Genomic DNA, 12,710 nt, shown 5'->3' with positions numbered 1-12,710 from the left:
CCATGATTAAACGTGTTTCAGGGGAATTCCGTTTGAGCCGACGCGCGGGACAGAAGCTGCAAGAGATTTGAACATTGGGATTTAACCCCTTAACTACTTACCTGATCCTCGTCACGCAGATATTTTGCATAAAGCATTGCTGTATTAGCCCTGATTTGAGAAAGGCTCAGCCGACACGAAACACGTGTAATCATGGAGAGGGCGTCAGTTTCAGACTAAACACTAAAATAAAGTAACTTTCTCATACGGCGCAGAGTTTGGGAATTTTTCGTCCAATTTCAAGCAATCCTTGAAATGATGTTAGCAGAAATAAGGGACTTGTTTGTCAGATGGGCCAGAGTGGTTATTTTGTCTTTGGACTGGGGGAGCAAATGTAGTTAAGATGTGCCTACTGCAAAAGCCAGATTTACAGATGTTCGGAGGGGTGAGGGTGCTTGTCTGATTGGCAAACTGGGGCATCAAGAGTGGTCTGTGATATTTTATTTTGACTGGAAGATTCAGCAAATGCCATCTTGGCATTGAAAGCCTTGTCATTTGTGCATAGACTAGAGCAACCCCTAGTTTGGAATAAAGTATACAAGATTTGCCCTGCCCTCGTACTCCACACAGTGCATAGAGTTGGTAGACCAGCTGTTATAACCAACACGCCCACTTTGTTTTTTATTCTGCAGCCTGTTACGACCTTGGGATTAATAGAAGGTTCAAAGCCAAACTCTCTGCACTTTCTTTATTGGACACAACAGAAAACCCGGGAGACTTGGTTCAAGGGGCCCCTGAGATGGGGTTCTACAAATTAATCATCCTTTTTTTCAGACTGTGGCCCTCCATCATTTTCTCTCTCCCGTTAACGAATCTGCACTCCTGGCAGTAAACGGTCACTCCTAGTCATTGGAATTTCTAGTGCCCTTCACTTATTTCTTGCCAATTGCTTGGTGTGGGATAGTCTTGCCATGATGTTGTGGTGTTTCACCTGGATTTGGGCAATACCTGGCATTGTCACCCTGATGCCTTTTTTGGGTTTTCTTGTTTGGGGTCATTCATCATTCCTCTCTGGTGGTGGACGTTTGGATTAGCAAGCTTTTCTCTCCCTGTAAAGGAGCCGTCCTGGGACAGCTGGTTATTCTTTAAGAACTTCAGCACCACTTGACCTTCATCCACCACTGTGTGATTCTGTTTCTGATTGGGAATTGGAGGACTTTTCCTCCTTCCCCCCTCTCCTATAGCCTTCACTTCTCTCATCCTAATTGCTTCGCTTCTCCTTATGCCTCCTGTTGACCTCTCCTTTCTTCCCTCATGTTATGGACTGTCTTCCATTGTTTCCAAATGCCCCATTTCTGCCCTCCTCTATGCCTCGACACTGTGCTAATTCCTCCACCATAACTCTCGTTCTTTCAGTCAACTTTGACTTCCCCTTTTGTGGCAAAGTCCCCTACCTGATCTTTGAGGTGGGTGGTGGGGCAGCCAAGGAGGAGGAAAAAGGAGAACATCAGGACGTTGGAGCAACATAACAAAAGGGGCGAGGAGAAGAGAGAACATCAGGAGGACGTTGGAGGAAGGTGATAGGTGGAGGAAAGGGGAGCAAAGTGCAATATCAGATTCACATAGGAGGATGAAAGTTACAATTAGGATAGTGGAGACTTTTACAGAGGAAGGAGGAAAGATAAAACCGGGTCATAGGAGGTGATATTGAGGAAGGATATGAGGTTGAAGAGGGGGTGTGTTGAACTCTGGGAGAAATGAGAAGGAGGGGAGCTCCAAATATCTCCCTGGTGTTGCTGGAAGTTGTGAAGGAACAAACCTGTGATGGAGCATCAAGGAGGTACAGGTGAAGACATTAGGAAGAGAAGAGTCTTGGGAGAGAATTCCTTTGGTGCAGGCACCTGATGAGATGTCTATGCAATATGTGATGGTGGACTCTAGTACCTGGACCTTAAAACAGGGAAGTGGTGAGAGTCCTATAGAAATCCAGTATTAAGGTGGCCCCTATTTGTCAGAGACACTGAGCCTTTGGTCCAAGTGTGGCTCTGAACCAACGTCTGGCGGCAGCAACTACTACTTTGTATTTCACACTATGTGGGGACATCTCCGACAGTGCACGGAAACTACAAAAGACCCAGTTAAGAAAGCAGACTGTGAGTGATGCAGTTAGAGGCGAATCACTGAATTTGGGAAGCGATCGTGACTACTGATTTGGGTTCTTTGGTTCTTTTGGCCCACCATTTGTAAAGTCCCAGATAAACCATTGTCATCGTTCTGTGTTTTGTCCTTTACTGAATCTACTCAGCTTTGTGACACTCCTTTCTTTCCTTCTCTCCCCTTTGATCTTTCCTCTACAGCACTGTTCCCCTTTTAGCCTTATCAATCTCGTATTGTTTCTTTTCCTTCTTGGGCCCCCTGTCTTGCTTTGCTGCGTCTTCCTGTCTTCTCCCTTTCTCCATTGCCTGATCTCTCCACCCCCCCTGGTGTTCATCTTCACATTTCCCTGCCTCAGCTTTATTCACCTCTGAACTACTTTCTCCCATCTATGCTTTTCTCACCCACCTATGCTTCTCCCACTACCTCCCATCTTTCTTCCACCTTTAATTCTTTTTTCCAATTTTGATCTCATCTAAACTTTTTTGTCCACCTCCACCACCCTCCCTCTCTGTCTTCCCTCCAAGCTCTGAACAACATATGCTCAACTTCGATACCTGTCGGCCACGGACCGCTTGTTTTCCTAAACAACTGATGTCTGAGATGGACGGTGGTTATGGGATTCTCCGGTGCTAGTTTGAATTACTGAATTGGCAAGTGAAAATAGTTGTCTAGTGATCTGGCCCACAGCTCTGCTAGACAATCTATTCAAATATCCAGCTGTCATCTCTGTTTTACTTTCTACCCATTGGATACGAACACTGTCTCAGGCTCAGAAGAGCCGCTCCCTAACTACCATAGTGATGGATTTGGGTTTGGTCAAGCGCACACATGGTCCTCGGACTGCTGGGTGAGCAGCACTTGTGAGCAGTCAACACCATGAGCTGAACCAGGTCTTTGTTTTTTTTCTTTTCAACCCATAGACTCATGGTGATTCTGCAAACTGTACAGCCTTCCTCTGCCTTTTTACTGTGTTGCTATATTGTAGTCCACCTCTATCCTTCCAAGAGGATTTGGGGACAACAGGCTGTGGAATACATAGGAGTCTGTGGATGGACTAGGAAGGCTGTAGTATCGTCTGTGTATCCCTTCCAGGCATGCATCTCTGATCCGGTGGGAGTCCCTGGCCTCCAGGGTCACCCTGGTCCCGTCCATTAGCCTAAAGAATAAGAATTCTTTACAAGCCATTTAAATCGAAATGGTTGGATAGCATGAGCAGTCCTTGATGACCTGGAGTTTGCAGCTGAAGGTTTTAAGCCATTGCTTGAAACTGCTACTTTATTAGTTTGGCTTAAGCACTGTGCATGATTCTTATCAATTGTTGCTTTTAGTTACATTTGCGATTTGGTTTTCCTGTAAGTAGAGAAGAAAGTTCTTTTGCCTGGAACTAGTTTCTATCTTTTGGTTTAGTAAAAGATATACAGCCTCATTACGAGTTGGCCGGTAAATCTGCCAAAATACTGTCCAACTGAATTACTGTTAGCGCCACTTGGGTATGCCAGAATTACCGCTGGATTACAAGTGGCGGAAGTGGTGTAATTCCCCATTTATTTTGAGTCCATTGGACTCATTGGGGCTTTTTTTGGTGGAATTAGTGCGGCGGAATTCTGGCAGGTTTTTGGCGTTGAGTAGGAAGATTTACCTCCAGGATTTTCCTTGAGGTACATCCTCCACTCCAAGCCTGACCTCATAATTTGGCTTGGTGGTAAAGATTGGCGGTAACGGATTTACTGCCAACTTTACCACTTACCGTCATACTCGTACTGAGGCTGAATATTAAGCTCAAGGTTAGTTTCTCAGTTTTTTAATTGCAAGAACATAAATGCAAATTACAAAATAAATGCAGACTGATTTTGTTCACAGAGCTTTCTCAAGGCGTACAAGATATTAATTCAGTTAGTTATAGGTGACTCGTATCCCACGGGCTAGAGGTTGGGTCCATATTTTCGTGAATGACATTTTGGTGGAACATGACCCAAACGCCCGTTTCTGCTCCCACCTTCTCCCTTAACAACTTCCGGCCGTCCTCCTGTCCTGGCTGCCCTCGCTACCCCTCACCATCAAAGCCTCTCTTTTTTTTTTTTGTTTTTTCTTTTTACACGTTCTCATGCACGCCACTATTCTGGTTTAAACAGGCACAACCTTTGGGTGCTTCTAAACTAAACATGGGGGAAACCGTTGTGACTGCCTCCCTTTATTTGCTCATTGGGGACTGCCTTTTTGGAGTGGTAACATGTTCTTTAAATTGCAGTCATGAAGAAATGACCCCTCCTAAGCTAGAACACTAACACCTGTGTCCTCTTGTTCATTGAACCAGCAGAAAAAATGTCCCTCGGTTCAATCTTCCAGGAAATTGTAAACCTGGCGACTGGCTGTGTTCCTCAAAACAAATTCTGACCAACCCCTTCACTTAAACTGCCAATGCATAAGCTTGAAATGCCATTGACACATTATGTTTGCATTCCTCATATTTCTGGATTATAATAGCCCTTGAATTGTTTCATTGTAAGAAGGAAACGCCAGGTAAGGATGTTTCCCCGCCCCAATCTGAATGACCAGTTTACCCGTTTGTTCAAAGGTGAATGCAGGAATTGTGTCTGTGCCTAATGGTGTTTAGCTATTTTCTGCATGCCAGATTGTTCTACGTTTGAAGCACTCATATGTGCAACTTCAAGTAGTCCTCTCGTATGACTTTCTGCCTTATTGTAAGAGCAGGCAGATTTGGGAGTTGAGGAATACATATCAGTTTTTTCTAACCACATGCTTTTGGCCATTTAATCCAAAGGAAATTTATTAGAGTAAAGTTAAATATTGCTTCTTGAAAAAATTCTTTATAAATGATTGGACATCATATGTGCCATATTGTTTTATTTTTATTACGTTTTAAAATGGCTTTGATGTAAACAATTTTTAATTTGCAATAATCATTGTTTTCATTTTCTAATTTCTTGTAGGTTCCCATCTACTAATTGCATTGAATAGCAGCGAATGCCTCTATTTAAACCGAAATACACAGAAAGTTCGAACTCTGTCGCGATGGAGAGGACATTCGATTGAAAGTGTGGGATGGAATAAGTTTCTATCAACAGAGACCAACACTGGCCCTATTCTAGTGGGCACTTTGCAGGGCCAAATCTATGAAGCAGAAATTTCTATCAGTGAAGGTGGGTTATTTAACACAAATCCTGACCAGTACTTCCGCTTGGTCTATACACTTAACGAGGAAGGGGGTCCTGCTCCAGTGTGCTGTATAGAGATAGAACGAAGTCATGAAGGAAAGTGCTTTATTATTGCCACCACGCGTAAGCGTCTTTTCCAGTTTGTTGGTAAGTTAACTGATGGAGCAGAACAGCAAAGCTTCAGCTCCTTATTCGGCACCCAAAAAGATCCCATGCCAGGCTTCCAAGAGTTTCCAGCAAATCTTGGCTACAGTGAATTTGCCTTCTACACTTCAAAGATGCAGTCGTTTCCTAGTTCCTTTGCGTGGATGATGGGAAATGGAGTGTTATATGGAAAAGTGGACCATGGCCTGCCTGACTCTGTGCTGAGTAACTTTCAGGTTTGGGAATACCCTACCGACATCGACTTGCGTGTGAATAAACCAATCTCCATTGTTCTAACCCAGTTCCATTTCCTTCTGCTGTTACCTGATAGAGTAAAAGCAGTATGTATTTTGAATGGTCAAGTCGTCTTCCAGGATTTCTTCCTGGAGAAGTTTGGTTCTCTGAAGCGAATGGTGAAGGATCCTACTATTGGGCAAATCTGGATCCACACAGAGAAGGCTGTGTTCCGTTACCATGTCCAGCGCGAGTCGAGGGATGTGTGGAAGATGTATATGGACATGGGCAAGTTTGATTTAGCAAAAGAATACTGCAAGGAAAGACCAGAATGCCTTGACATTGTCCTTGCAAAAGAGGCAGAACATTGCTTCCAGAACAAGAGGTATCTGGAGAGTGCGAAATGCTATGCGCTAACTCAGAATTACTTTGAGGAAATAGCCCTTAAATTTATTGAAGCCAAGCAGGAAGAAGCTTTAATGGAATTTTTGCTCAAGAAGCTGGGGAGTCTGAAATCTACAGAGAAGATACAGGCCACTCTACTTACTACCTGGTTAACTGAACTATACCTAAACCACCTGGGATTACTAGAAGGAGATGCTACAAAGCGGAACCTATACCTTGAAAAACGAGATGAGTTCCGTACCTTCTTAAGCAGCTCAAAAAATAAAGATTGTCTCTTTAACAACCGTACAGCCATCCATGATCTCCTGGCCAGTCATGGAGACACCGAGCACATGGTGTACTTTGCTGTACTTATGCAGGACTACGATCGGGTTGTATCCCATCACTGCCAGCATGACAACTACGATGAAGCCCTGAATGTTCTTTCCAAACACAAAGACAAGACTCTTTTCTATAAATTCTCTCCAGTTTTAATGCAGCACATTCCAAAACAGGTGGTAGATGCATGGATCGCTATGGGCAAGAAATTGGATGCCAAGAATCTTATTCCAGCACTTGTGAACTATAGTCAGAGTGGCAGCTCCCAACAGATCAATGAAGCCATCCGGTATATGGAGTTTTGTGTTTATAAGCTAGAAGAAACTGAGCAAGCCATTCATAACTATCTTTTGTCTCTCTATGCTCAGTATCGGCCAGACTCGTTGTTGCCATACTTTCTGAATGCTGGCACGAACCCCAATCGAATTCACTATGACTTGAAGTATGCGCTTCGACTTTGTGCAGAACACGGACACCACCATGCCTGCGTACATGTTTACAGGGTGATGGAACTGTATGAGGAGGCAGTAGACCTTGCATTGCAGGTATGTTTTAAACTGAATACTTGCAGCTTTCTTAAATTGTTAATGTTTTTGATTCTGTTTACTCTTCTGGCAACATCTGCTACCTTGTGGGAGGATTTGACTTTCTACCAGAGCATTGAAAGAGGGAGGCTTAAGGATGCGTAGCGTGTCGATCCCTTGCATGACTTTACATTTTGTTTACTTCTTTGTTGCTGGCTGAATATGATGGGAATGTGTTTGTGCAGCCCACTACTGAGAATGTCTTTTATATGTTTTGCAGGCAAATTATTTTTTTCAAATGTTTTTATTTAGACTATTGAGTGATATGTAATAACTTGGCTAAACGGAAATGTCTCCTAAATAGGAATCAACAAAGAAGAAATCAAATATTGAGATCAATACCTTCATTAGTAGATGAGACGATTAGGAGATGACACTAGTGTGAAGAAAGCGAAAGACGTAGGGCTGGGGGAGGAGAGTTAACCGAGCAGTGCAAATTCTTACCAAGAAAATTCCTACCCATCTTCCTTCATATCAAGCATATATGATGCATATATCTTTCATTTCAACTTTGTTTTGGCCATCAGCTTTTCGCAAGAAATTGTTTAGCAGTGTTTTGATTGAATCCAAACATTACTAAAGGCACTTTAGTATCCATGAAGTACCAAACATTATAATTATAATTGTTCATTTATAACGCGCTTAATACCAACAAATGGTTTCTTAGCGCGGGACCAGGATTCAAACCTGTGTTGCGCAGAGTTGCTTCAGAGATAAATGCATTGCTACTGAGCTATCCTTCCTGCCCGCCCCAAACATTAGCATGTGATATTGCCGGTGGCTATTGTGTCCATTCCACAGTGCTAGACAATCGTTTTAACATAAAAAACACACTTTAAAGGTAAAGAAATGTAAAAGGAATTTGTCTACCCTATCCTCGTTTTAGTGGGATACTAATCCCATGGAAAGGGCTGCATATGTTAACACTTGTGTTTCTGCAGCCCTCTTTCCTGGGATTTTGCTTTTTTTGTTTTTGTTTCCTGATGGTGGTTTAGAAAAGGCCAATGAATATAAGTAGTCCTGAGTTATATTGCCTTTTTACACCCTGACCACTAAAGTTCATACAGTTTGGATGGCTTTAAAGGGAATCTCAATTCCCTACATAAAAAAGCCAGAAATCCACAGAGATGCAGGCCTCTCCTAGTGCACCAAAATTAGATGCCAGAGGAGACACTAGTTGGCTTTCCAGCATAGATCATGGGAAACGAGTGAAGTAGATTTCACTATCCATGCCCCAGCTCAGTCTAGGAGAGAAACCCACAATGGCATGAATGTAGTGAACAGGCAGAATGCTTGTTCCCTTCTGTTTATACTTTCCTTGTCATTAATTTCACACTCGAAAAGGATCATATACCTGTTACAGAATCTTATTGATTGATCCTTATTTCTCATCAGACATTTGTCAGTACACAATCTTTGTAACTGATGCAGTCGTCTACTATTAAAATGGATTTTCAAAATCCACCCTTAGGGTGGATTCTGAGTGGCCAACCTATTACGTTGAACGGGAAAGACACCAAAGTCTAGTCAAATCCTAATCAAGGTAGGGTAGCATGGCAGAAAGCTTGGACTCAGGAGAGGTGTGAGAGTGGGCTAGGGCTACTATTAAGCGCACACAGAGCATTCCAATAATTTCAGTTAAACAAGTATTAAAATATACAATTATTTATTAGACTTTTAAGATGCACACCAAACAATGAAAACCTCAAGTAAGTATTATCACAAAACTATTGTTAAATACATATATACATTCACTATTCGAAGGAACACTTGCATTTTACCTTTCAGATAGTGAAATAACAGTTAGCATACTGATAAACAACACTTTTTCAATAACTGCTTCTGGTAAAGTAGGTGAAGAGTTAGAAAAACTACATTCAAAACCAGTAAACACAGTTAAGTAATCAAGTAAAAAATCTAGTAAAAACACCTATACGCAGTCCTAGAATTGGACACCCGAACTCTTAGTCAGTACAGCCATGGGACGGAATGGGGTCTAGTGCCGTAGAGTCAACTATTCTACATGTTATACTGTTAGGTAGGTTTACTGTTGGATTGTGCAATATCGTTGGTTGCCATTAATTGTTCTGGAAATCTGGGAACGTTCAGGCAAGTGTCTGTCTCCAAGTCCCACCATGCTGTGAAAGCCTGGGGAGGATCCTTGAGCAGCCACCACCAATATTAATCAAACAAGGGAGGGGACTGAGCCAGAACCTCATGTCCATGCAACCCGTTAGAGGGAAGGGGTGCAGGGACAGGTATGTTAACTTCACCTCCTTACTCTGATTTTCCCAGAGACCACTTCAAAGGTTCCAGAATCATTTGGGCCCACTTCTTTGCTTGGCCCAGTCGAGGGAGGTGCACTAGTAGTTTTTCAGACACTAGATTTAGTTTAGTCGGTTGAGGTACCTATATTAAGGTTCCAGAGACTGGCCAGCTGGTAATCCTTGGCACGAAAGGAAGAAGACTTCTGTGGGGAGCAGGTGACCTCCAAGAAGTGGTGAAGACTGCATTCAATGGGTGTTATAGTGGTCAGTCAGGTGGTGACAGGCAATCATCGGTTAGCAAACAAAGGAGCAGGCTCTGCAGCATGGCTTCTGTTGGGACTGAAAGGCTGAACATTCAGGATCAGGCAACTCGTAGCACAAGTTGGAAGAGCCTCCAAGTTCCAAGCATGCACCCGGAATGGCAGCGTCTGTAGTAAGGTTGCCCAGGAAAGGGCTGGTCAAACCACTGGGTTGTCCAGTTACACCTCCGAAGGCTAAGATCGGCACAGATCCTTGAGCAGGGGATGAGACTGGTTGTTCCCACCATTGCATGGGTCAAAGCACCAACAAGGGCCTTGTGATCAGGACTTCACTGGTATGTGGCTGGAGGCAATGCTGGTCGGCTGCAACGGTAATCCTTGGGCCTTCAGTGGGCTAGCCTTCTTCATATGGGTCTTGGCCCAAACAGTGATCTGTCGAATGTATGAAGGAGTCCTCCTTTTAGCCAAGATTTGGAATAGTTGCCACCAGGTCTAACAATGGTAAGGATCTGCACCGTTCAAACTGGCAGGTGCTGTCAAATCATGGATAGCGACTGGCTAAATGTTCTGCCCAGCAACAGCCACTCTGGACCAGACAGTCCTAGCCCTCACATCTGGCCACAAACTTAAACCGCCACTTTGACTGGGAAAGCAGAGGCTTTTGCCAGAGAAAGGGCTTTCCATATATTGCAATTCCAAGCTCGGAGTTCAGGAAGGAGGCCAAAGGACAGGCAAATATCTTGTGGCACAGCCATTTTAGAGTTTGATACTCTTTATGGCGTTCTGCAGTAAAATAAAAAAAGTTCATGGGTGAAGAAGTCGAAAACATGCCAGAAAAATATATACAGTGTCATCAGCCCATCCTAGATACATTGTAATTGCACCACAAGGTTGCAAAGAAAAAAGTTCTGTATCCTTCCCGGAATACACTTTAAGCTGATGTGTACATCTTTAAAAATACAAGACATCTTTATTTATATAAACGAAGGAACAATGCTCGTGTGATCACAAAATAACGTACAATAAAAAGTCAGATTTGACGGGAATCAGTGAGATTCTTACAATGGGGTGAGTTCGAGTGACATTCTGACCAGGTTGTGGAGAGGAGTAAATGGAGCAGTCACCGGGGGCAATAAATTGGTCGACTTGAATAGATTAAGGACAATCCACATTGGATGTTTTTAAGTGCGGTGTTAGGGATGTGACCATGATGGATAAAGTGCTAGAGTGGAGGCAGAAAAAGTGAGGGACAGAGGCAGTTTGGAGGCTGTTAGGCAGAATCGTCGGCAGTACCCTTAGGGACCATTACACAAGATTAAGACTACAGGTGGTAGTACAATTTCACCTTTGGTACAAGCCTGTACTAGACAGTTAGAGTGGTAGCAGTAGCGGAGCAGCCAGACTTATCTCAAGAGGAAATTAACAGTAGTAGAGATTACACCAAGCACTACAATTACTGTCAAACACTGACTCAAGGTTTTTGATTAAAAAGTAAAAGTACATTTATTTTTAGACCATCTGTTCACAAAACACTTCACTTCTATTAAATGAAAACCACACTTCAAATACACTACACACAACCAATTCCCCTTGTGCAGAACAATTCAAGGTAAGTACCTTTGGATTTGACAGACCGGTGTTATGAAACAAAGACGTTACCGGGGGTTATAACGCAATCACTTTTTGACAGTAATGACAGTTCGGTCTTACGAAAGAGAAGCGTACCCGCGAGAAGAAATGTTACCGTAGTCAAACACACTTAGCACATGAATTAACACAAGAGAGTTGGGGACAAAAATCATAGGCAACACTTTTGTCAAGGCAGATAGAATCAAGAGACACTTTCTAAAACGTAGATAAAAGTCAATAGGTCTGCGCCAGTTTCAATGGGACAGGGGTTCCTGTTGTCGAGGATCACAAGGTTAGAACAGTTCACGATTCAAGATTGCCAGGGGTATTTGGATATTGTCAAAAGAGGAAGCAAAAGTTATAAGAGGGAAGGAAGTTAAGGACAAGCCTTTGGTGAGGAGAAAAGGGCTTCACCCTAGTTCCTCGAAGTCGGGCACAGTACCTTTTTCGTATGAAGAAAAGCTGGTGCCACGGCAGTTGTTCCTGGTAGTTCCTGCAGACTCACGGTTCCTGAAGCTTCAGTCGTGGGAACAAGGATGTCTGGAGCAATATGCACTACCCAGGGATGAAGCCAGCAGCAGCAAATCAACGGTGAATAAAAGGTGCGCTCCTTTAAAACAGGAGAGGCTCTTCAGATGGCTATCCGGACCACTACAGCTGTGTGCAGCGATTTTGACCAAGAAGAGGATCCTCTGCCTGTGGAAGGTGAGCTGTTTGATCCCACCAGGCTCAAGGGAAGAAGACTCCGGACTGAATCTTCTCTTGTTGAAGGGTAGATAGCTCAGGACTGCAGCAGGGCTTCACCGGGACTCGGGAGTTGCAGCAGCCGCCTTCTTCTCTGCTTCTCTTCGGTTCCTTGCCATTCCAGTGGCGACTGACTTCCAGCCCAAGAGTCCTGCCTTTTATGGCAAAATCCCCCATTCACACAGCCTGGCTGTCAATCACTCAGCAGGGGGGTTGTCCGGCCCGGACAACCACCTCAGCCAATCGACACAAAGTGCGACTCGGGTCTCCAAGGAGACCCTTTGCAGGGGGTGACTAAACCCCTCCCTCACATTCAGCCCGCCTAGTCACCCAGACGCCAAAGGAGGGCTTCTGGACAGAAGCCCGCCAAAGGTCGGCGAACAAAGGAGGCAAACCTGGTTTGCTGCGCAAAGTAAAACACAAGAAGGACCTTAACAGAAAGAAATGGTGATAAAACCCAACCGGAGCCGAAATAAAATATTTGGTCAAGCAGGTTTAAGTTCGAGGCTAATATAATAGCCTAAAACAGTACCACGTTTATATAGTATAATCGCAATAGAAAAGTTAGGGTAGATACCACTGCCACCAGCCAAGTCTTAGTGTTAAGAGATCAAAATAAAGCTCAGAAAGGCACAGACAAAAAGGGATAGAAACTAACCCTTTCCAGTACTCCATGAAGATGGGGTTTACTGGGTCTGTAGTTTAAATGACTAGATAAAGTTAATGGCAACTTTACATGTTTCTGGGGGACAGTAGTCAGCTCCAGAAAAATGGAGTCAGTGGGAAGTCTCAAAGACGACAATGTGTCACTGC

At 43.6% G+C, this 12,710-nt stretch overlaps 1 protein-coding gene across 1 annotated transcript in view; it reads left to right on the top strand.

Annotated features, from left to right (window-relative positions):
• The window catches only part of VPS18 (VPS18 core subunit of CORVET and HOPS complexes), a 121,403-nt gene that overhangs the window by 85,114 nt on the left and 23,579 nt on the right, over positions 1–12,710 (top strand). Inside the window, exon 4 of the mRNA XM_069637511.1 lies at positions 5,088–6,958. Coding sequence (XP_069493612.1) covers positions 5,088–6,958 — 1,871 coding nt within the window. The remainder of the gene's footprint in view (positions 1–5,087; positions 6,959–12,710) is intronic.

This window comes from Ambystoma mexicanum, chromosome 14 (assembly GCF_040938575.1).
Source record: "Ambystoma mexicanum isolate Mex_15411 chromosome 14, UKY_AmexF1_1, whole genome shotgun sequence".
Taxonomy (NCBI): domain Eukaryota; kingdom Metazoa; phylum Chordata; class Amphibia; order Caudata; family Ambystomatidae; genus Ambystoma; species Ambystoma mexicanum.
This window is presented reverse-complemented; position numbering and strand designations above follow the sequence as displayed.